At 43.4% G+C, this 20,801-nt stretch overlaps 1 protein-coding gene across 2 annotated transcripts; it reads left to right on the forward strand.

The window, feature by feature from the left end:
- Nucleotides 1-3,225: 3,225 nt before the first annotated feature.
- On the forward strand, nt 3,226-20,279 carry LOC111151091 (translocase of inner mitochondrial membrane 17A). Of its 2 annotated transcripts, none has more exons than XM_022508860.1 (6): nt 3,226-3,229; nt 11,243-11,342; nt 11,469-11,532; nt 15,925-16,053; nt 16,860-16,970; nt 19,526-20,279. In XM_022508860.1, the coding sequence occupies exons 2-6, from the start codon at nt 11,283-11,285 to the stop codon at nt 19,609-19,611; spliced, it is 450 nt and encodes a 149-aa protein (XP_022364568.1). In that variant the 5' UTR covers nt 3,226-3,229; nt 11,243-11,282; the 3' UTR covers nt 19,612-20,279. The 2 variants fall into 2 exon arrangements, with proteins under 2 accessions (XP_022364568.1, XP_022364567.1); XM_022508859.1 differs by lacking the exon at nt 3,226-3,229 and adding an exon at nt 7,216-7,271.
- The last annotated feature ends 522 nt before the right edge of the window (nt 20,280-20,801 follow it).

A 20,801-nucleotide genomic window follows, 5' to 3' on the forward strand; every position in this document is an offset into this window, starting at 1 on the left:
CCAATAAGACTTGACAACTGCCCAGCCCTGAAAGGAGAAGCCAATCCCCACGCAGGGGGCGGGTCCCGCCTCGCTGTCAGAGCCGTTTGAAACTTGAGGACATTCCAGGGAATCTTGGAGCTCTGTGTGACCAAATTTAGTACAGAGCATTTAGCCTTTTAAAGACAAGGGGGCCACGCAATGAGAAAAAGATACAAAAATGCAGAGGCTGGCAGAAACTGATCAGAGCCACAGGAGAGCCAGAAAAGCAGAGACCGGGCCATGGAGGGCCGGGGGGGGGGGGGGGTTGTCAGGAACAGGCCAGCCCCAGGCATGCCGGGCTCAAGCACATATCTGACGTCTGCATCCGGCTGGCTGTTGTCGTGATCGGTGCATGGTCCCCTGACTCCTTTCTACTGTATTTGGTAATGTGCTGGGGGACTCCCGGCTGTTTCCAGCCACAGGAAAGATAGGTGACTCCAGATACCCCCAACTACCCGCCCACCCATTCTCTCTGCCCAGGAGAACCTGTGTGCCAAGCATCAGAGGCTTAGCCACTACTTGAGAGAGAGAGAAAGAGAGAGAGAGAGAGGAAATAAATCTTCACTGTGTACCCAAACTGAAAACTGGTAGGCTGTTCGGAGGGGGGGGAGTATGACCCGCATAAGTCAGAGAACTCTTAAAGGACTGTCCATTTCTAGGAAGCGCCAAGGCTTTTGGGAAGAGGGCTCAAACCCCCCTCCACTCTCATCGCTTCTTCCTCTGCAGGGGCACCTATAGACAGACCTCCTTCGGGAGGGCCCAGCAGGAGCCTGCAGGTTGCCATCCACATGTAAATCCAAAGCAAGATTGAGTGTGTCTTCAGGGAAATATAATTCTGGGCTGTTGGGAGGGATACTATTGCAGCAGGCCTGGCATGTTTCATAAAAGGGCTTTCCACTGCTCATCCATCATGCTGCCTGCACAAGTCACAGAGACACTCAATCTCCTGCTCCCCCCGCCTCCTGCCACCAAATCCCTTCTAGAAGCCCTGGTGTAACCCATCGGGGTAGATGCTTCGATCTTTCCTGGCCTCTTTCCATCCCAAGCCAGAGAGAGACAGTCACCTGATCAGCATTTGCTGAGTCCAGGGATCGTCTGGGTCAAAAAGTTGGCCCTGCGTTTAATGTCTACTAGTCCAGCTTTAGGTTAAGGCTGAGGTGGGGCCAGGACTGACGGGAGGGACTGGAGTGCAGAGGTGAGGCAGGTAGACCTGAGAGGCAGGGTGGAAGACGGGCTTAGAGAATCCTGGGGGTTGTCATTTTTAAAAGGCAGTCATCATTCTGTTGGTGAGTCGGGAAGCATGTATTTATGGAGTGCTGACTATGTGTCTACCAGGCACTATAGGGTGAGAGATACAAAAATAACTACAACCCGCTTATTCTCTTTAAAAATGTATACGTTGGGGGGCAAAACCTAATTATACTATAAGGCAAAGTAAAACAAGACAGGTGGAAGCAATTGTGAAAAGTCTGACCGAAGACACAATAATTTTGTAGGAAGCAGTCAGGGTGAGCAGCCCAGAGGGTATAACGAAGTGCTTGAGCTAGCCTGAGGTGGGCTTTAGTTTCATCTGTTGGGTGGAAAGGACGCTTCCCGCACTGACAACGAGCCTCTAGCCCAACCCCACCCCTACTCCGGCCCCGCCTTGGGTCACTCAGTCTCTACTCTCGCTCTTGCCTCGAAGGAGATTTCTGGAAGAGGCATTATGTCCAGGAATCTCTGGCTCTGGAGCCACCATGACCAACCTCGAGCCCCCAGTCCGCCAAAAGCAGCTCTCTCTCCGGCCTCCAAGGATTTTTCCTTCTTAGGCTTTTTACCAATGATGTCCACTCCTCCAGGCCCAGGGGCAGCCTTTGTACTACCTAGTCTCAATGGCCTTCTCTCCGGGTCCAGTGGTCTCTGCTTAAGGAACACACTCTGAGAATAAGTCCACAGCTTCCAAACTTCAAGGCAGGACTTGTGGCCTCCTAACCAATGTTTCTACCCACAAACCACTGAGTCTTCTCTGCCTCGGGTCCTATCATTCCAAGTAGCCGGCTCTTCTGATATGACTCAGTCTAAAGCTTTTCACTACCTAAGGCCCCAGAGACTGTGGGCTCACAGACTCCGAAAGTCTTCCCTTGAAAGTCATCACAGTGGGGGCCGAAGATTCAGGAACACAGAGCCCATGAGTACAGTCTCCTCCAGCCCCTGCAATGAGGGACCACTGGCCCCTGACTCTGTAGGGGCATTAATTATCCAAGTTCAGAATCCACTTCCACTCGAAACACACATCTTGAGTGTCAGGGGATTCTCCAGTCCCAGAGAAAAACAAGTACTATTGTGCTAGAATAAAAGGGAGAGAAAGGAAGAAAGAGAGACCTCCGGTCTCATAGCCAAATACATGGTGGCGGGGGCAGTGGGCATAGGGAACCGGAACCGATTTAACTGACGCTTAGGGGTGGCTCTCACTTAGGCTGGATGAGCAGGAAAGGCACATTTTCAGGAAGCCAGGGTGACAGGATAGGATAGCAGATAAGATCACAGGCTCTGGAGTCAAATGATGTGGGCTCAAATCTGAGATGTGTGACCTTGAGTAAGTTATTTGTCCTCTCTGAGCCGTATGGGCCCCAAGCGGAATATGAGGGCATTAGAAGTACCCACCCGAAGGGAAAAAAAAAAAAAGTACCCACTAGGTCTGCACAGGGTTATGGAATTATTAAATAAGGAGTCGTAAAATAAGATTAAATAGGATAATGTGTGCTAAATGCATCACAGCATCAGACCCACTGTCAGCCCTCAATATACTGTTTGTCCATATAGAATCACACTGGTTCATTCTTGTTAGGGGGTGGGAGGGAAACTGGAAGTTTCTCGAGAGCAGCAGACTTTGTCTCTGGAAGCAAGCCACGGGCCTGGCCCAGCACTCCTGAGGTGAGTGGACATGGGTAGAGGGGAGCTCCAAGACAGCACATGCCAGACTAATGTACCCCCTGGAAGGAGAGCAAGGGGGAGAGCAAGAGGGTAGACACAACAGATTGCCTCCCACACCCTCACCCTGACTAAAACGTCTCTGCCCACCAAACAGGTGCTAGGCACAGACTGGTTCCCCAGACCCAAGGTCGGCTCTGGTGAGGGCCTCACTTGTCCATGCCAATGTGAGTGTCTCAGGGTCTGGACCAGGCAGGACTGGGGGATTTGGAGCCGCATACATGCCTGTGACCTCTTGGTAGACAAAGCTCTTTAAGGACTCCCACAGCCTCTGGCTCAACGGAGCTCAACCTACATAGGTCTGGGTCCCTTGAAGGTACTGAGTGGTTGGAAGGGGCAGATTCTGAAAATGGCGATTTCACTTCCTCCATAGGTTGGGTCTGCATAAAAAGAAGCATTCCTGCTTCTTTTACTCATTTGTGGTTTATTCTCTTGCTCACTCCCCACAGAAGCTATTTCAGGCCGGCCTCCTCCTTACCCTATGACCTCTCTGTATCTTTCTAGAATGAAATCCTTTAGCTATATTAATATAGGAGATAAAACTCTAATATGTCTTCATTACCCTGGAAAGGAAACCAATCTGGTCCAAGGAGAGAAGGGAGACATCTCCAGGGAAGGAAGTCCCTCTCTCTAGCTTCCCAATGTCATTGGCTTCTTTTTCTTCTTCTTCTTCTCCTTCTTCTTCTTCTTCTCCTTCTCCTTCTTCTTCTTCCTCTTTCCCTTCCTCTTTCTCCTCCTCCTCCTCCCCCTTCTCCTCCTCCTCCTCCTTCTTCTTCTTCCTCTTCTTCTTCTTCTTTTTAAAAAGATTTTATTTATTTGTCAGAGAGAAAGAGAGAGCACACAACCAGGGGAAGCAGCAGGCAGAGGGAGAAGAAGAAGGTTCCCCACTGAGCAAGGAGCCTGCTGAACAAGGAGCCCAATGCAGGCCTCAATTACACGACCCTGGGATCACAACCTGAGCCAAAGGCAGACACTTAACTGACTGGGCCCATCCAAGGTCATCCCATCCAAGGTCATTTGGCTTCCAGAAACATTCTGGAGAACTGGAAGGAAGTTATTTCTTCATGCTTAAATGCGTAGATACAGGAGAGATCCTCCTGACACAGCTGATTGTTCCAGTCTTGCTTGTTGGTCATTCTCCACATCTTCTGCCCTAGAACTTTATCACTTGATATAGCTTTGCTCTAGCTGCTTTAGTCTTTCTATCCTCCTGTAGGACCAGCAACCTATCCAGTGACAACACCATGTTCTTTCCTGCCCACACTTTTATGCTATCATTCCCTCTACTTAGAATACCTTTCTCCTCTCCACCGATCAAAATCTGACCACTCTTCAAACTGTGGCTTAAATGCGTTTATCACGCACATTTTGTGAGCACACTCAGGCCCCCAGGTCTCCCTCTCTCCTCTCAGGGCCTCTAGCACTTACCATGTTCTAAGTCACACATTTTGGCAATTTTATAAAGTTGACCCAACTATTTCTCAAGAGTGCATTTGTTCTCTCCACGCACATTTTGAGGACCCTGAGGGTAGCAACTGTACCAATATTTTTTGTACTCTTTCCACCCTAATCCTAAAACTAAGGACAATCCTGAGTACCCAGTAAGGGTCTTATAATTGACTTGGATTATACTCCCTCTAGGTCCTCTCTTGGTTCAGCATTACCTGTGCACCCTTGATATCCATCAAATGGTCATCTCTCTCCAATCTTAGGCCTTGTCAGTGACCCCTTCCCCAAGAATGGTGGAAGATGACCACCATTCCTTCCATTCACCTTCCAAGAGTGGAAGATGAATAAAAGCTAATGGGGGGGGTGGCAGGGGTGGATAATGGCTTCAGAGTGGGGAAGAAGACACCAGTGCCATTGCCAGACTTGGCCTCTTCATAGAGCTCAACCATCCAGGTGGTTCCTTGAGGATGATCTCCCTTTCTTCACCTTCTTCCTCACCTTGATCTCACCATCCTTTCCCCTTCTAGGGAATTCTCACAGCAAAACAGGCCCCAGAGTCACAGTTCTTTTAGTTCACACGTGGAGCTATTTTCCCCAAAGCAATACGCAAAGGACTTGGATCACAGGGGGTTCCAGCAGTAGTCTCCAACATGGCCCAGAACACTACCTTTCACCAATACACCCTGCCGTCTTGAATCACTAGTTCAAACTCCCCTCACCTTTACTGTAACTTTTCTCCCAAGGACCCCCACTCCTTTCTTCCATTGTTCCTCCATGTCTTTGGCCATTCTTTCAGTGAGGGCCACGACAGTTCCTTAGACTTCTTTCAGACTCGCTAGGAGGAGATTAAAGTGCTAGTTCTTTTCTTCTGAGACATTTCTGCACTCAGATGAAAATGGATATTTTTGAAGGAGGGGTGACATCTTCCTCCTCTAGCCAACAAAGGCTAAGTACAAGGCCCTACCCAGCCAAAAATGTCCTGTTACACCCTATTATCTGTTGCAGTTAAAAGAAAACAAAGAGTGAGAAGTCTAAGAATACTTGTTGGCCATCTGAGAAGGGCCTCCCAGAACAGTAAGTTTCTTTTGGATAGGGACTGTTGGAATGGAGTGAGCTGGGTAACCACAGCCAAGAGTCTGGCCCTCTGTTTTGTAAACTCACAAACTTAATATTATCACCATCCCTGGTAATTGACTTGATTCAAAAGAACCCAGTTCACAAGAGGCAGATGCATAAGCTAGTATAACTACCAAGTACACAAGAATAGTTTTGAGCACAATCCAGGGAATTCTTTCCTAAAGGAAAATCTATTCAGAAACCAAATAACAATCAGAAAAATGCATAATGAATATGGACTAAGAGCAAGGGGACGTAGTTAGACCTAAGGAATATTTCACTTGGGTCCTGATGAGAACAGAAAAAAATATCCTTGCCCCATGAGAATGCCAGTCTTTAGTTACTGAAATATTCATACCCACTAGGTCTGGGGTGCTGAGCAAACATCAAATGCTTGCTCTCTGGCTCCTCTTGTTGCCCATCTCCCACATTCTCTCTTCAGCTTGTGCAATTAATTAGACTTTAAGGTTCTTAATTATAGTCACATTTCAAAAAAAGACTTCTTGGTCTTTACATATAATCAGATGACTAGTGTGAACTGTTCTTTTCACATAAAGATACACGTTGCTGACAATCTCCAGTTCTGTGGAGTGTTCAGTTTATCTGCTTACCTTATTTTCAAGATTTGGTGCGTACCTCACTCTTCACTGCAGTTCTCTATGAACTGCACTGATTTTTTCCATAAAATTTCCACATATTTTAAAAAATTATTTGAGAAAGAGATCTTGAGCAGGGCAGAGGGGTAGAGGGAGAACCAGACTTTCTGCTGAGGAGGAAGAAGCCCAACGTGGGGCTCAATCCCAGGACCCTGTGATCATGACCTGAGCCAAAGGCAGATGCTTAACCAACTGAGCCCCCCCACCGCCCCCCCCCCCCCCCCCCCCGCCCAGGTGCCCCTATATACTATTTTAAAGTCAATCTCAAAAGGAATGGAGAAGTGTTCCTTTAACAGACATCACATGACTGAGGTTTTGTTGACTGTAAGCTAAAAGAGGTCAATGGGTTCCCATCCTTTTGGTCTCCTCTTTTTTGAGCTAAACACCCCTCACATCTGGTGATCTTTTGGAGGGTGGACTGGACGAGGTTCTGTTGTCCCTTCATTTGAGGGCCCCAAATTGGTCACAACACTCAAGATGGCCCAGGTAAGTTCACTTCAAACGCATTTATGGAACATCTATCACATTCCAAGCACTGTAATTATAAGGACTATGACACTGTCGGTCCTAACCCTGCTCCTGCTCCTGCTCCTGCTCCTTACAGTTGGTTGAGTTTCACAAACCATCGCGATTTAGCTAACATTAATTCCCAAGTAGCAGCCAAGGTACTAAAAACAAACAAACAAAGAAATGTATTTAGGAAATTTGGTGAACCCTAGCGGAATAAGGCCAGGTTTATCTCAGTCCACGGAACCTTCAGTGACCGTGTAACTTGAACCCCTCGCGATTGAGAAGCTACCAGTCCACGTAGCCCAGACTTGCAGCCTTCGAGGACCTGGGCGGGGCCACGGCTGCTACGCAGCACCTCTGCCCCGCCCCCACGCTGCCCTGAAGTCCAGGCTCCCATTGGTTGCGGGAGGAAAAGGTGGACCAATCCACATAGACCTTAACGCCCTCCTCTCGAGATCACTTCCGCCTCTAGGGTCAGGCTCCACCCAAGTTGCCCGGCATCACTCGCGCAGGTGGAGTCAAGATGGAGGAGTACGCGCGAGAACCTTGGTGAGCTTTATCACTGTTACTGCTTTCCTCCTGCCCCTCTGCCCACGGTCCTCGTCCTCTCTTGTCCAGTGCCCGGAGGTGCAAATTGAACTCAGTCGCGGGCTTGTTGACCTGGGTTTGATAAACGTAGGCAGCGCCGTCTAGAGCAGCCAGCCAGCTTCTCAGCCCTGTACTCCCCGGGCCGCGTGTGGCAGCCTCGCCTCCAACAACCCGGCACCCCGATGACCTTGCATTGGATGAGGAGGCCCACGCTTAGGCTTGACGGAGCCTCGGAACCGGCTCCCAACCCGGGGCGTAGTCGATCTTGGGCGGGGTCCGTAATAAATCCCCTCTGTCTGCTGAGGTGACCTTGGACGCGTCCCCATGTCTCGCTTTGCTCAGTTCCTGTGTTGAGGAATGGGCAGGAGGCCGCTGAAAGGGATGCCATTCTTAAGGCATTATTTGTATCGTGACCTGTGTCCGCAGGGCGAAGCATTTTCAAGTGTATGGAACAGAGATTTTACCTAAAGGGCCTGGGTAAGCTCCTGTAGACAGGAGCCTCGTTTTCACCCTTTGAATTTTGCCTTAAGGGAGAAGGGAGACAGGGATTATCTGGAAAATAGAGATAGTAGCATGTGTTCTTTGAGAAACCATGAACAGAAATTCATGTATTCAGTATTTGAGTGAGGTCTGTATGCGCACCACTACAGGTTCAGAGAGTAACAGCATGAATAAATCAGGCACATACATAGTTATAAAAACAGGTTAATTGCTGTCAGGTCTCAGATTGCCTAAATTTAAGGCTTCGGGGGGTGTTAAGAGGGAAATCAGATCTCGTTACTGCGTTAATCACCTGTTTATTGGGTTAGAACAAAAGCCAGTGTCATCCTCAACTTGTGAAAATGCCTACGATTTTATATTTTTACCTTGCCAGCAGTAGCCATGTTACCTGCTTTGTGCCTTTTTTTTTTTTTTTTTTTTTTTTTAAGTCACTCAAATGGGATACGGGGCATGTTTCAGCACCTCCTGGCTCTTTAAAATTATCAAATGTGATTATCCCCCTTTCTAAAGTGTGCAGAATTCAGCACATTGTAGACTGTTAATCAGCTGCTGTTGGGTGTAGTATAATGACGCAGGCTGGCAGGAGGGTAATTTTTTTTAACTTTGTTGAATTAAAGATATAAGAATAATGAGTTTTTATCTACTACTTGATGAGGTGGTCCCTTTGCTTTCTCTTAGTGCATATGTCCTGAAGCAATACAATCAGTTGTCTAGTTGGTTTTGTAGTCAGACCTGCTTTTGATCTTCAGTATTACCCTGTTTGGTAAGAGCATTTTCTCAAATCCTCCAGCCTCAAACTATAAGAATCTTCTTCCTCCCTCCACACCACCCCACCTCCAAACGTATACACCATATGCTGTCTGAATTCTTTTCATAACTCTGCCTTTCCATGCCTATTATCACAATCTTATGTGGCATCCTTAACGCCTTTTGCAACAGCTTCTTAATTGCCCTCATTAATACATCTCATTAATACAATCCCATTAATACAGCCCACTTTAATACATCATATGAACTTAATTATCCTAAATCCTTCATTTTACCATATGTTTCTTTTCGAAAACCTATAGTCCCTGTGATATAATGGAAAGGATTCAGAGCTTTGGAGTCCTAGCTTTTGTATTTGAATTGTACTGGTTACAGCCTATATGATCTTGGGCAGATTAATCTCTGTCTGAGCCTCCGTCCACCGTAAAATGGAGAGGAGACAGGAATACTCTTCTTCACGAAGTTAAAAGCTTAGAAATTCTATTGGAGAATAACCTTTCTTGAAAATCATAGGTCTTATTTGCATCGAAGACATCTAAAACATAGTTGATACTTAGCAAATGATAACTTAATCGTGTTATGTTACTTTTTCTCTGTCCCCTGCATTTGTCTAGTATTTCCATTATTTTAGAGTCTGGCTTCAACTTTCCTTCTGTGTAGCCCATCACTTCTCTGTAGGAATATTTTGATTTAGCCAGAGTTCAGAAACTATTTCCATGTTTTATATATCTCTCCTGGAATACTCTGGCTGCTCTCTGATCTGAACCCTGCTGTTCTTTACTGATTTTTTTAATCCTCAACTAATAAGATCATTTGGACTAGTTCTTTTTAAAGTTACTGGCGTACCACTCTGAGGGAGCTACTAATTCATTCTCCTTTGTCTTTTCTCTATACTTTCTATTAGTCTTTCTACCATTTTAACACAATCTCCTAATCCTTTTTAGTCTCAAGCACTGCTTCTTAAACTATTAAAGTGAAACCAGGTCAACTGGGATCATGTTGAACTGTAGACTCTGATTCAGTAGGTCCTGAGTAAAGTTTTGAGAGTCTGCACATCTGACAAACTCCCAGGTGTTGCTGATTTTGCTTTTAGGATCACAAAAGCAAGCCTTGGTTAGCAAGGCCGGAAGCATCCTGCTGACAATTGGAGTATGTCCTGCATGAGAGTCATTCTGTACAAGGTCCTGATTTGTATTATACTTGAAAAAGAACATGATGTTTTGACTGCAAGGTTTTGTATTCCACCAAAGGCATAAATTACTCATTCAAATTCTCCGGGAGCAACCACTCTCAATTCACAAATTTACTTGAGCAAAGGTGATTGCCCATAGGTTCATTATGTAGCATTTGACCCTTAAAACTAGATCAAAGAAATTGCTTTTATTTACAGTGAGTCTAAAATGAATTTTTTAAAAAGTTTTATTTGACAGATCACAAGTAGGCAGAGAGGCAGGCAGAGAGAGAGGAGGAAGCAGGCTCCCCGCTGAGCAGAGAGCCTGATGTGGGGCTTGACCTCAGGACTGTGGGATCACGACCTGAGCCAAAGGCAGAGGCTTTAACCCTCTGAGCCACCCAGGCGCCCCTAAAATGAATTTAACCAGGGACATCTGAGTGGCTCAGTTGGTTAAGCATCTGCCTTTGGCTCAGATCACCTCAGGTCAAGTTCCACAGCGGGCTCCTTGCTCAGCCAGGAGCCTGCTTCTCCCTCTGCCTGCTGCTCTTCCTGCTTGTTCTTTCCCTCTGACCAATAAATAAATAAAATATTTTTTTAAAACTGAATTTAACCATTCACAGACTTTTTTATAAGCCAGATCCCTAGAATAGTAGTTCTGTTCTGATTACATTATTCAGGTTTCATCGTGTTGTATAAGTTAGGTCGCTGCATTTGGAAACTGGGTTTACAAATATAACCTCTAAATACTGGAGATGAGAGTAGTCTGGTGTGTTAAGTGGACGTAATACAGACCAAAGTTCCAAGTGCTAATGCGACTCAGTGAACCCAGAAAGAATTTCAAACTTTAAAAACTGTTTAAATTGGTTTCCCTCTGCCCCTATTGAATATTCATTTTGGGGGGGGTCTCAACTTTAACTTCTGTTGCAGCTGGAGAGCTTACTTCGATCCCTCGGAGATTGGATCAGCATTGAATATGATGTAATTTCCTACATAGTTGTTGAGTCACTGTTGCTCAGTGCCCAGCTGTTCATAGATGTGCTGATTATTTTTTTTTTTTAAAGATTTTATTTATTTATTTGACAGAGAGAGATCACAAGTAGACGGAGAGGCAGGCAGAGAGAGAGAGAGAGGGAAGCAGGCACCCTGCTGAGCAGAGAGCCCAATGTGGGACTCGATCCCAGGGCCTGAGCCGACTTAATCATGACTAAGCGGCTTAATCACTGAGCCACCCAGGTGCCCCAGATGTGCTGATTATTAAATGAGAATGAAGCACTGCTAACAATAGGGGGTTAAAGCCAGTACCATTCCCTATGGCTTGGAGCTGAATAGATGCAGATATGTTCAGCATTCTTTTGTCTAAATGTTTATTTCACTGGTTGTGGTGGGCCCTGCATTGGAATCTGTTGCATCCCTTACTGTGTTAGGAAAGAAAGCTTTTATGGTTTATTAAGGAGAAATACAATCATCTTTTCTTCCCCCTTGTTCTTAGCCCTTGGCGAATTGTCGATGATTGCGGTGGGGCCTTTACGATGGGTACCATAGGCGGTGGTGTCTTTCAGGCAATAAAAGGTTTTCGAAATTCTCCAGTGGTAAGTAGGTGAATGGTCTTATTTTATCATCACTTAAAATCTGGATTTGCTAATATCACTGGTGGCCCTGTCAGTGGGCTGGAAATGTCTTGTACTTCTGCTGTATTTTTGGTTGCTTCTTTATAGGGCGTAAACCACAGACTACGAGGGAGTTTGACGGCTATTAAAACCAGGGCTCCGCAGTTGGGAGGTAAGCAGAATTATCCATTTGTACTTCACAATAGCTTTTCTTGTTCGGTTGAAGATGAAGCTTAGTTCAGCCTTACAGCTTATTAGGAATTACTGTCTCTGTAAGTTCTTCTGGATTTACGGTTTATTCAGAAAATTAACTGGAATTGCTGCATCCATTCATTGGAAAATTTTGTCTCTGTCCTTCAAACGATCAGTGTGGTATTTTGGTTTTGGTATTTTGGTTTTGGTATTTTGGGTTTTTTTCCTCTTATCCAAAAGGAAGACTATGTGTGTAAAGCTTAGGTTTGTGAGTCAGGAGTGATAGCTTCTGGGGTAATAGAAAGCAGAAGAGAATGTGATCGGAAGGATTGGGTTTCATGAGAGAGAGAGTGATGATGCTGCTCCGGCTCCTCTCCAAGGTTAGGTTTTGGATGTCGTGCAGAGGTCAATGCAGAATGTGAAAAGAATTCATTACCCTTTTTAAACTTGGTTATTCAGAAGTTGGGAGAAGAGAGATGATAAAAAAGCTGGAGCGGGGCACTTGGGTGGCTCAGTCAGTGAAGCATCTGCCTTCATCTCAGGTCATGATCCTGGAGTCGCAGGAATGAGCCCCACATCCCGCTCCCTGCTGAGGGGGACGTCTGCTTCTCCCTCAGAGCCTCCCCCATCTCATGCTCTCTCTCCCTCTCTCTAATAAATAAATAAATAAAAGCTTGGAGGCTGTATTCATTTACAAAGATAGAGTCAGGTTGAGGAGACCATGTGGAACACATGAAAAAGACTTAAATACTTTTAGTCATTCCTAAGTAATTTTGTGTGACAGAAGAAATAGTCCTGTCTTTGTTTTTAGCATATTTTTCTTTGGAAAGACTGGCTAAGAGCTGCCATTTATTGGGTGCTTGCTGTGTGCTAAGCACTCTCCTACGGGTTTTATAGCATTATTTTAATCCTCACAACACCACAAGAGGTAAGTATAATTATCCCCATTTTCCAGATGAGGAAATTGAGGCTGAAGTGATGATTTATCTTTTTCCTTTTCTTTTCTCTGTAAAATGATACCCTCTGGAAAGTAAATAGTGACTGATTTTCCTTTGCTTTAATGGTTACTTACGTTGTCAAGAAGGGTAAGTAGTATTAAAGCACACACCAACCCTGAACTCCCAATATATGCAGAAGTCATACAGGTTTTTGTATGTCTTTTAAGAGGCTGCTTTTATCATATTATGCTTTTTCAATGGATAAAAAAACAATCAGGTAAGGTTATAGCCAAGAGGGAACTTAAGGAGACCTGACCACTAAATGTAATGTGGGATCCTGGAACAGAAGGACATAAAAACTAAAGAAATCTGAGTTAAATGTGGACTTAACATTGTGTTGATATTGGGTCATTAATTGTGCAGATGCACCATGGAAATGTAAGATGTTAGAAATTGGGGAAACTGAATGTGGGATATATGGGAATTCTGTGCTGTTTTCACAACTTTTCTGTGACTCTAAAACTTTTTAAAATTTAACAGTGAAATAGAAAAAGACTAAGTTGTGGTATGAGTGAATTGGGATTTTTTATTTCAGATCCCCGAGATTGGCTTTTTTTTTTTTTTTTTTTTTTTTTTTTTTTTTAAGGAAACTATTGAGAAATCTTTATGGTGTTTTGCTTTTTAAAAATACTAGGATGACATGGGCGCCTGGGTGGCTCAGTGGGTAAAGCCTCTGCCTTCAGCTCAAGTCATGATCTCAGGGGATCGAGCCTCGCATAGGCTCTCTGTTTAGTAGGGAGCCTGCTCCCTGCCCCTGCCCTGCCTGCCTCTCTGCCTACTTGTGATCACTCTCTGTCAAATAAACAAAATCTTAAAAAAAAAATACTGGGGTGACATTTTCACAAGTAGGCATAGAGGCAGGCAGAGAGAGAAGGGTAGCAGGCTCCCCGCCGAGCAGAGAGACCAACTTGGGGCTTGATCCCAGGACCCCGAGATCATGACCCGAGCCAAAGGCAGAGGCTCAACCCACTGAGCCACCCAGGTGCTCTACTGAGTTTTTCTAGTCAAAATCCTGGGGACAAGCAACATGGAAAAATCACAGTTGTGTCCTGAAGAGACTTATATTTTCTTTTTCTCTTTTTTTAATATTTTATTTATGTATTTGACACAAGTAGGCAGAGAGGCAGGCAGAGAGAGAGGAGGAAGTAGGCTCTACTGAGCAGAGAGCCCGATGCGGGGCTCGATCCCAGGACCCTGGGATCACGACCTGAGCCGAAGGCAGAGGCTTTAACCCACTGAGCCACCCAGTCGCCCCAAGACTTATATTTTCATAGAGGAAATTTCATGGGGGCTTTTGACACATCCCTGTTATTCGTCAAGAATCTTTTACATTTTGGGGCGCCTGGGTGGCTCAGTGGGTTAAGCCGCTGCCTTCGGCTCAGGTCATGATCCCAGGTCCTGGGTTCAAGCCCCGCATCGGGCTTTCTGCTCAGCAGGGAGCCTGCTTCCTCCTCTCTCTCTGCCTGCCTCTCTGCCTGCTTGTGATTTCTCTCTGTCAAATAAATAAATAAAATCTTAAAAAAAAAAAAAAAAAGAATCTTTTACATTTTGGAACAAGATACCCCAGGCTTGTCTTGTATTTTCCCTCCCCTAGCCATAGAGTCAGCCATTCTGCCACAAAGCTCGGGTTCCTTTTATTTGAGAATGGTGTTTAGAAGCCAAAATCTGGGTACGAAGTGCATCATTGCTTATTGGGGGGTTGTTGTTCCCAGGCTTCTTTGTAATAGAACTTGGGAGTGTATATGTATATATGTAAACACACACAACACAAATATGTATACCCAAATATATATCTATATTTGTACATACATGTTGAAAATCATGACTTCACACCAGGACCTCAGTTCCAATCCAGCCGCATAAGGTTTATTCTACTTTCTCCCTTTTTATATGAATACCTCCATCTTTGTCCTGCCTGGGTGGTGGCACCCCACACCAGGCCGCCCTTCCACACGGATACATGCAACTCCATGCCAGGCTGCGGACCCTACCTTATCCTGCTTTGGCTCTGGCTCCTCACACTGGGCCAGCCTTCTGGTAGACCGCCTTCTCACCCTGCTTGCGCTCACTCTTATTCTCATCAGTTAACCATAGCTTATTCTGGCAATTATTTTTGGAGGATGGGCAGGTTTCAGACTCTGGTGAGGGGTTGGGAGAGCCTTGTTTGAGGAATTTAGTGAGGTAATTCTAATATACCGAGGCATCAGATCTCTCCCAGGACGTAGAATTACTGAGTAAGAGGAAAGAACTAGTTTATTTATTTTTATGTAGTATGTGGTATCTAGTATTGGGCCAGAAATGAGGGCTTATGGTATACTGAAACTGGTTATCTACTAGATTTAATGGATAATGTGAAAACCGAAAAAGGATTCTGGTGACGATCTGGTTCTGACATTTGGAGGAACCCAGTGTGTTGCCCTTACTAACATATCCCTACTATTTGAGATTTCAGAGGGTAAAAAATAAATTGACTAGGTCCCTTCTGGGCAGTTTTTCTTCTTTAATCATAATAAATATAACCACTCTTTATACAGTGCAAGTCATGTGCACTCATGATGGAGAATTAGGATGTTGGGCAGGCATGAAGAAATGAAGTCATGTGTCATGTCACCCAGAGATGCTGACAGTTAAAATCTTTGTGTTGTCTGAAGTTTTTTGTGTACTTGTATATGTGTATGTGTGGGTATTTGTTTTTTATTTGACAAAATTGTTAACTGCGTTTAGGAAGAGTTTAAGTGCCAAGTAATTTGATTTGGTGTGGTTTTTAGTTTCATGCTTGAGGAATAAAGGATAGAAAGGAGAGAGGATAGGTAATTTCTCTCCCCTTGATGTTCCATAATTCTATTTGTATCATCCATTAGCCACTTTAGCATGTATTGGCCTACACCTCTAATACATTCCAGGATAGCTGGAGTTCTTTTGTATCTCTGTTGGTGATTTTTTTTTTAGAGTATTACATATGCTCAGTGATACTTACTGAAGAAAAGAAAAAATCGAAGTAAGGTAGAGCTATAAAAGGAGAAAGAAGGAAGAAGCAGGGTGGCTTTGTTGTGTTTATTGCTTTTTAAACAGAGATACTTGGTTCTGAAAGGAAGATTTGAATGTGTTTAGCCTGACTCTTCTGGGCTTGGCTTATTTCTTTTAGGCTTTGGGCCATTGCTAATTTTCAAGCTGATACCATACAACCCACGCTTTGTTGAAAAGATAAGTACTGGGACTGTTGGTTCAGTGTTTAGCCAAGCTTGTGTTTGCATATTTGTTTGGAGTGTGAGAGTTTTTAAGAATATAGTGTTGTTATTTAAAGTTATTTTCGACTGTAATATTTTAAATATAAGATGAAAAAACGAAATTTCTTCTGTTTTTAAATAAAACAGGTAGCTTTGCAGTTTGGGGAGGTTTATTTTCCATGATTGACTGCAGTATGGTTCAAGTCAGGGGGAAAGAAGATCCCTGGAACTCCATCACAAGCGGTGCCTTAACAGGAGCCATACTGGCAGCGAGAAGTAAGCAATCATTATCTAAAAAAGAAGGAAAAGTAAGCCGTCATTACAGACACACTCGTAAAAGCCAGACTTTTTGGAAAACCTTATCTGTCTTAATTTAGTGATCTCTAATAAATCAAAAAGCATTGCTTAACTTAGCATAGCATGAATGTATATGGCAATTTGGGGGAAGAAAATTAAGAGTATTTATTTGGAACGTTTAAGAATGAGAGCATGGGGTTCTAACCTATGCAGTGGTTAAGAGCAGTTCAAGTTCCAGTTCTGCCATTTAGTAACGTGTGACTGGGCATTTTGCCAAACTTTTTGTGACAACCATAGTTTCCTCATTGGTATTCTGGAGTTAATAATCATACCTGCCACATAGTATTGTTATGAATGAGGAGTTTAGAACCATCTTCTGGATCTTTGGGTCAGAAAGCAAATACAGAATTTGGGGGTGGGGGTGTAGTGGTTTAGGCAAGGATCAGTAAACTTTTTCTGTAAAGAGCCAGATGGTAAATACTTTAGACTTTGTAGGGCTGTGAGGTCTTTGCCAACAGATGCTTAGCTCTATGATAATATGAAAACAGCCATGGATGATATTTAAATGAATGAGCATGACTGTGCCAATAAAACTTTACATAAACAGGCAATGAACTGGATTTGACCTATGGACCTTAGTTTGTTGACACCTGGTTTTTAGCCAGTGAGAAAGGAGGGTTGGGAATGAGGGTAGCATGAACTCTGCGGACAGCTCTTTCCTTTACTGAGTCTTATATTAAACTAGTTTTCTATTAAAGTAATCTCTTTGTTATTAATGTATCCAGATGGACCAGTGGCCATGGTTGGGTCAGCAGCGATGGGTGGCATTCTCCTAGCTTTAATTGAAGGAGCTGGTATCTTGTTGACAAGATTTGCCTCTGCCCAGTTTCCCAATGGTGAGTCTTCTTCCTGCTTACTACCATAGCTCAGACGCTGGAATGGCCTCTTGATACTTAGAGCGAACCTGTCTTCTAAAATATGGTAGTTTGTGATTTCTACATTTGCCATTGTTCATGAGGATTACGATAATAGGCCTTGGTTCTATTTGAAATGGTAGATGTGGCTGTGGTTATTGTGTTTAACCACAGTAACCAAAATGCTTTGGTTAGATGGTTTGCTGTTGATCCTTCTTAATAGTTCTCAGGTTTTGTCAGTGCTTGTGTACATATTTCTAAGAAATTGCCAGTCATTTTAGAGGTGTTTGAAGAAAGGTCCTTGCAGATGTGTGACAGTAATGGTAGTCCATCCACAACCTCTTACTGTACATGTATGTATGTGCCAGGCACTGTTCTAGATGCTGGGATGTAGTGGGAACCAAGCACTTACATTCAGGTGGGAGGAGACCAGCTAACATGTTAACAGATAAATGAGATTTGATTGTTTTGCTTGCTTTGAAGAGGATGAAATAGAGCGGTAGAAAGTAGCTGTGTTTGGGAGGGTCACTTAACGGTTGGCAGGGGAAATTTTTTTGAGAGGTTGGTAAAATAATTTGTTGCTGATTGTTCCTTTTATCTGATAATATAGGGAAAAGTTAAATCATGGGCTGAGTGATCATTACATGGTCACGTAGTATTTGCTCAGCTGTTAAATTGTGTACCTTCTGATAACCGCAGAAAACTTCAGTTGTCTGTAAAGGGCCAATGTTCCTTGACATTGGAAGGAAGAATAAAGATAATCATGAGGGTTTTAGTAGGAAAAATTTGACCTGGCGTTTGGGGAAGGAAATATACAGAATAGCGACACATGTTGAAAATTATTTTTGGAGCCTGGAAAAGATTCAGCATAGAGTTAGGAATAGATCATAGTTCCCAGTTTGATTTGATTTCCCTGAGGTGCCTAGCAAGGGATTCAGTGTCTCTTTGGCACCGTTGGTAAACACTGCTCAGTAGATGCCAGGGATGTTCTAGGGACCTCCTAGATCCTCTCACCTCCTGTTCCTGCTTTTTAATCATTACGTCTGAGTTAATCTGTTATGATGGACACATTCTAATTTTGCTTCTTAGTTTGTTTTTATCACTTTGGTGTGAAAGGCTTCATATAAAACATCAGAAAAGTTTACTTTTTTTCAGAAATTCAGAAACATGTAACAAAAACGTCAGTTATGTTGTCTTTCTTTTTTGTTTTTTAAGTAGGTTCTTCACCCTGGGGGCTCAAACTCATGACTCAGATCAAGAGTCTCATGCTCTACTGACTGAGCCAGCCAGGTGTCCCAAGTTACATTGTGTTATAAAAATTAGTCTAGGTTACTTTGCTTTAGCCTTTTTTCCTCAGAGGAAATCCTTAAAAGAGCTGTATTTTATTTGAGATAGGAGATGCGTTTCTGAAAAGCTGTGTTGGGAAATCTTTGAAGAGTTAATCATATTTTTCGAATTAACTGATGTGAAAAAGTTTTAAAAACAGTGGGAAAAAATGAAGTAAAACTGTATCTAAGTAATAATGGTTATCTTTGGTTTATCTGTTTCTCTAGTTTTCTGAAATGAACAGATAATGCTTTTATAGTGGGGAAAAAATGTATCATTGGATTGAAGCATTGGAAAGCTTCAGGGAATTTTACCACTGCCCTCTTTCTCTCTTCTGTACAGTTATGTTTTAGTCTGCTTTAGTTTCCCTGAGGAAAATAATTGTGATTATGGCCATAAAAGTCTTTTTTTTTTTTTTTTTTTTTTTTTTAAGAACCGCATTTTTTGGGGGTGCATTGGGTGGCTCATCCTGTTAAGCATCTGACTTTGGTTTTGGCTCTGGTCTTGATCTCAGGGTTGTAATATTGAGCCTGTGTCCATCTGCGTGCCCAGCTCAGGCTTACATTTCTCTCTCCCTCTCCCTTTGCCTCTGCTGCCCCCCACCTCCCCAGCTCACACCCTTCACGCTTGCTCTTTCTCTCTCAAATAAATCTTAAAGAAAACAAAACACTTTTTGCCCTCAGTTCACAGGCCCTCCCATCCTTTGAAAACTAAATATTACAAGACTTTGTTCTACAGCAGACTAGGGGATGTCTTCCCATTTCGGAACTCATTCTCTAACTGGTTGTATAAACCGCGTTACTGATTGCTCATAAAACATGACTAAGATACTTAAACTTTGTGAAAATAATTTTAAATAGCTACTGAAAAATATGTCAAGACGTGTGAGATCTTTGCCATCTTTATAGCAGCCTGTTACAGCAATTGCTTTAAAAACTTGAATTCACTTCTTGCTGTAATTAACCCATCGGACTTTCTTGGCGTACCCGTTGAGAGCTGTTCATTCTGGAGCATAAGGGAAACCAGGCTGTCGTGTTTTACCACATTTGGAGGCACTCTCATGAAAATTAGGCAGTAGAAATTCAGAGGACAGCTCTAAGGTAGCACGTTATTTTTACTGAGTTGATTGATTTGCTCTCTACAGAGACTTGTTCTTTTTAATTGTGTAATAGTCAGGTGGTTTTTCAGATTCTTTTCTTTCTTAACTGCAGGTCCTCAGTTTGCTGAAGACCCTTCTCAGCTGCCTTCAGCCCAGTTACCATCCTCACCTTTTGGAGACTATCGGCAATATCAGTAGGACTTCTTTCCCAGGATTTCTGTAACAGAATGAGCTGTAGTTCAAGAAGGAATTTCAGAAGATAAGTTAGAGTCTGTTTTTAAAACCACAGGTGGGACAGCTATGGCCAAATAGGCTTTGAAGAGACATTCAGCTCTTTTTTCTATTCAAGGGAACATTGCAGGGGTGGGGCGCAGACATTAAAAGATAATCCATTTATTTATTCACAGTTGGATTGCATTTGTGATCAAAATAAATGTCTAATATCTTTAAAAGAAAATATAATAAATGCTTAGAAGATGAAGGACCACGGGACAAACAACAGTGAGACGTGACCATCATTTCTTTGGGGATTTCTCTGCCTGGTTTTGTGTGTTCTGTCAGCCAAACGATAAAAAACTCCTGGAATTCACTCTTTCTTTTAAGATAAGTTGTAGAGTTCTACTTTTCAACCTCGAATACTTCAGATAATGCAAATTGTGTTGAAAATTGCATGTTTTATAGTTAGGCTCTCATCTCACTTGAAGTAAATTATGTATGAGAAGAATTATGCAGAATTAACACGGGTCGTCTCACAGTAGACACTGTGTGGATTGAAGGCTGAGATAAAATATCCTTTACTTTGAAAGCAAAATATGCGATTTTTTTGGTTTTGAAGATGTCAGATGTAAAACTTTCTTTACCTTTGAGGCTCCTGTGTCTTGATTCTTTTTTTTTTTAATATAAAGATTTTTATTTATTTAGAGCGGGGTTGGGGGGATGGGGTGAGGAGCAGAAGGAGAGAGAATCCCAAGTCGAATCCACGCTGAGCATGAAGCCCGACTTGGAGCTCGATCCCAGGACCCTGAGATCATGGCCCAAGCTGATATCAAGAGTCAGATGCTCAACTGACTGAGTCACCCAGGTGCCCCTCCTGTGTCTTGATTCTTGATAATCAGCAGCCTCACCAAAAACAACTTCCAATTCTACGTGATTCTATACAAGAAGAATTCATGCAGGGTATAGTAGCCCTGGAAAAGTTCGGTGTTTACTGTGTGCTTGAAAATAAAATGTATGCTGGTTTTAATGTGTTCCAAGTCCCCTGAAGCTAATCTTCATAAAGGGTGTATTTTGGGGTCTGATTGAGCCTGGAAAATGGATTAGCATTTCAGAATAGGCCATTTTACTGTTAATATTGGAAATGACATGTGGCCTTACAGAAGGCATGATGC

This window comes from Enhydra lutris, unplaced genomic scaffold, assembly GCF_002288905.1.
Source record: "Enhydra lutris kenyoni isolate GAN:26980312 unplaced genomic scaffold, ASM228890v2 scaffoldscaffold25, whole genome shotgun sequence".
Lineage (NCBI taxonomy): Eukaryota > Metazoa > Chordata > Mammalia > Carnivora > Mustelidae > Enhydra > Enhydra lutris.

Excerpts from the sequence above, each read along its gene's own strand:
- LOC111151091 (XM_022508859.1), top strand. The coding sequence starts at position 7,246 with ATGGAGGAGTACGCGCGAGAACCTTG. Across the intron at positions 11,343-11,468 it reads GTTTTCGAAATTCTCCAGTG|GGCGTAAACCACAGACTACG; the intron begins GTAAGTAGGTGA and ends GCTTCTTTATAG. Across the intron at positions 11,533-15,924 it reads CAGGGCTCCGCAGTTGGGAG|GTAGCTTTGCAGTTTGGGGA; the intron begins GTAAGCAGAATT and ends TAAATAAAACAG.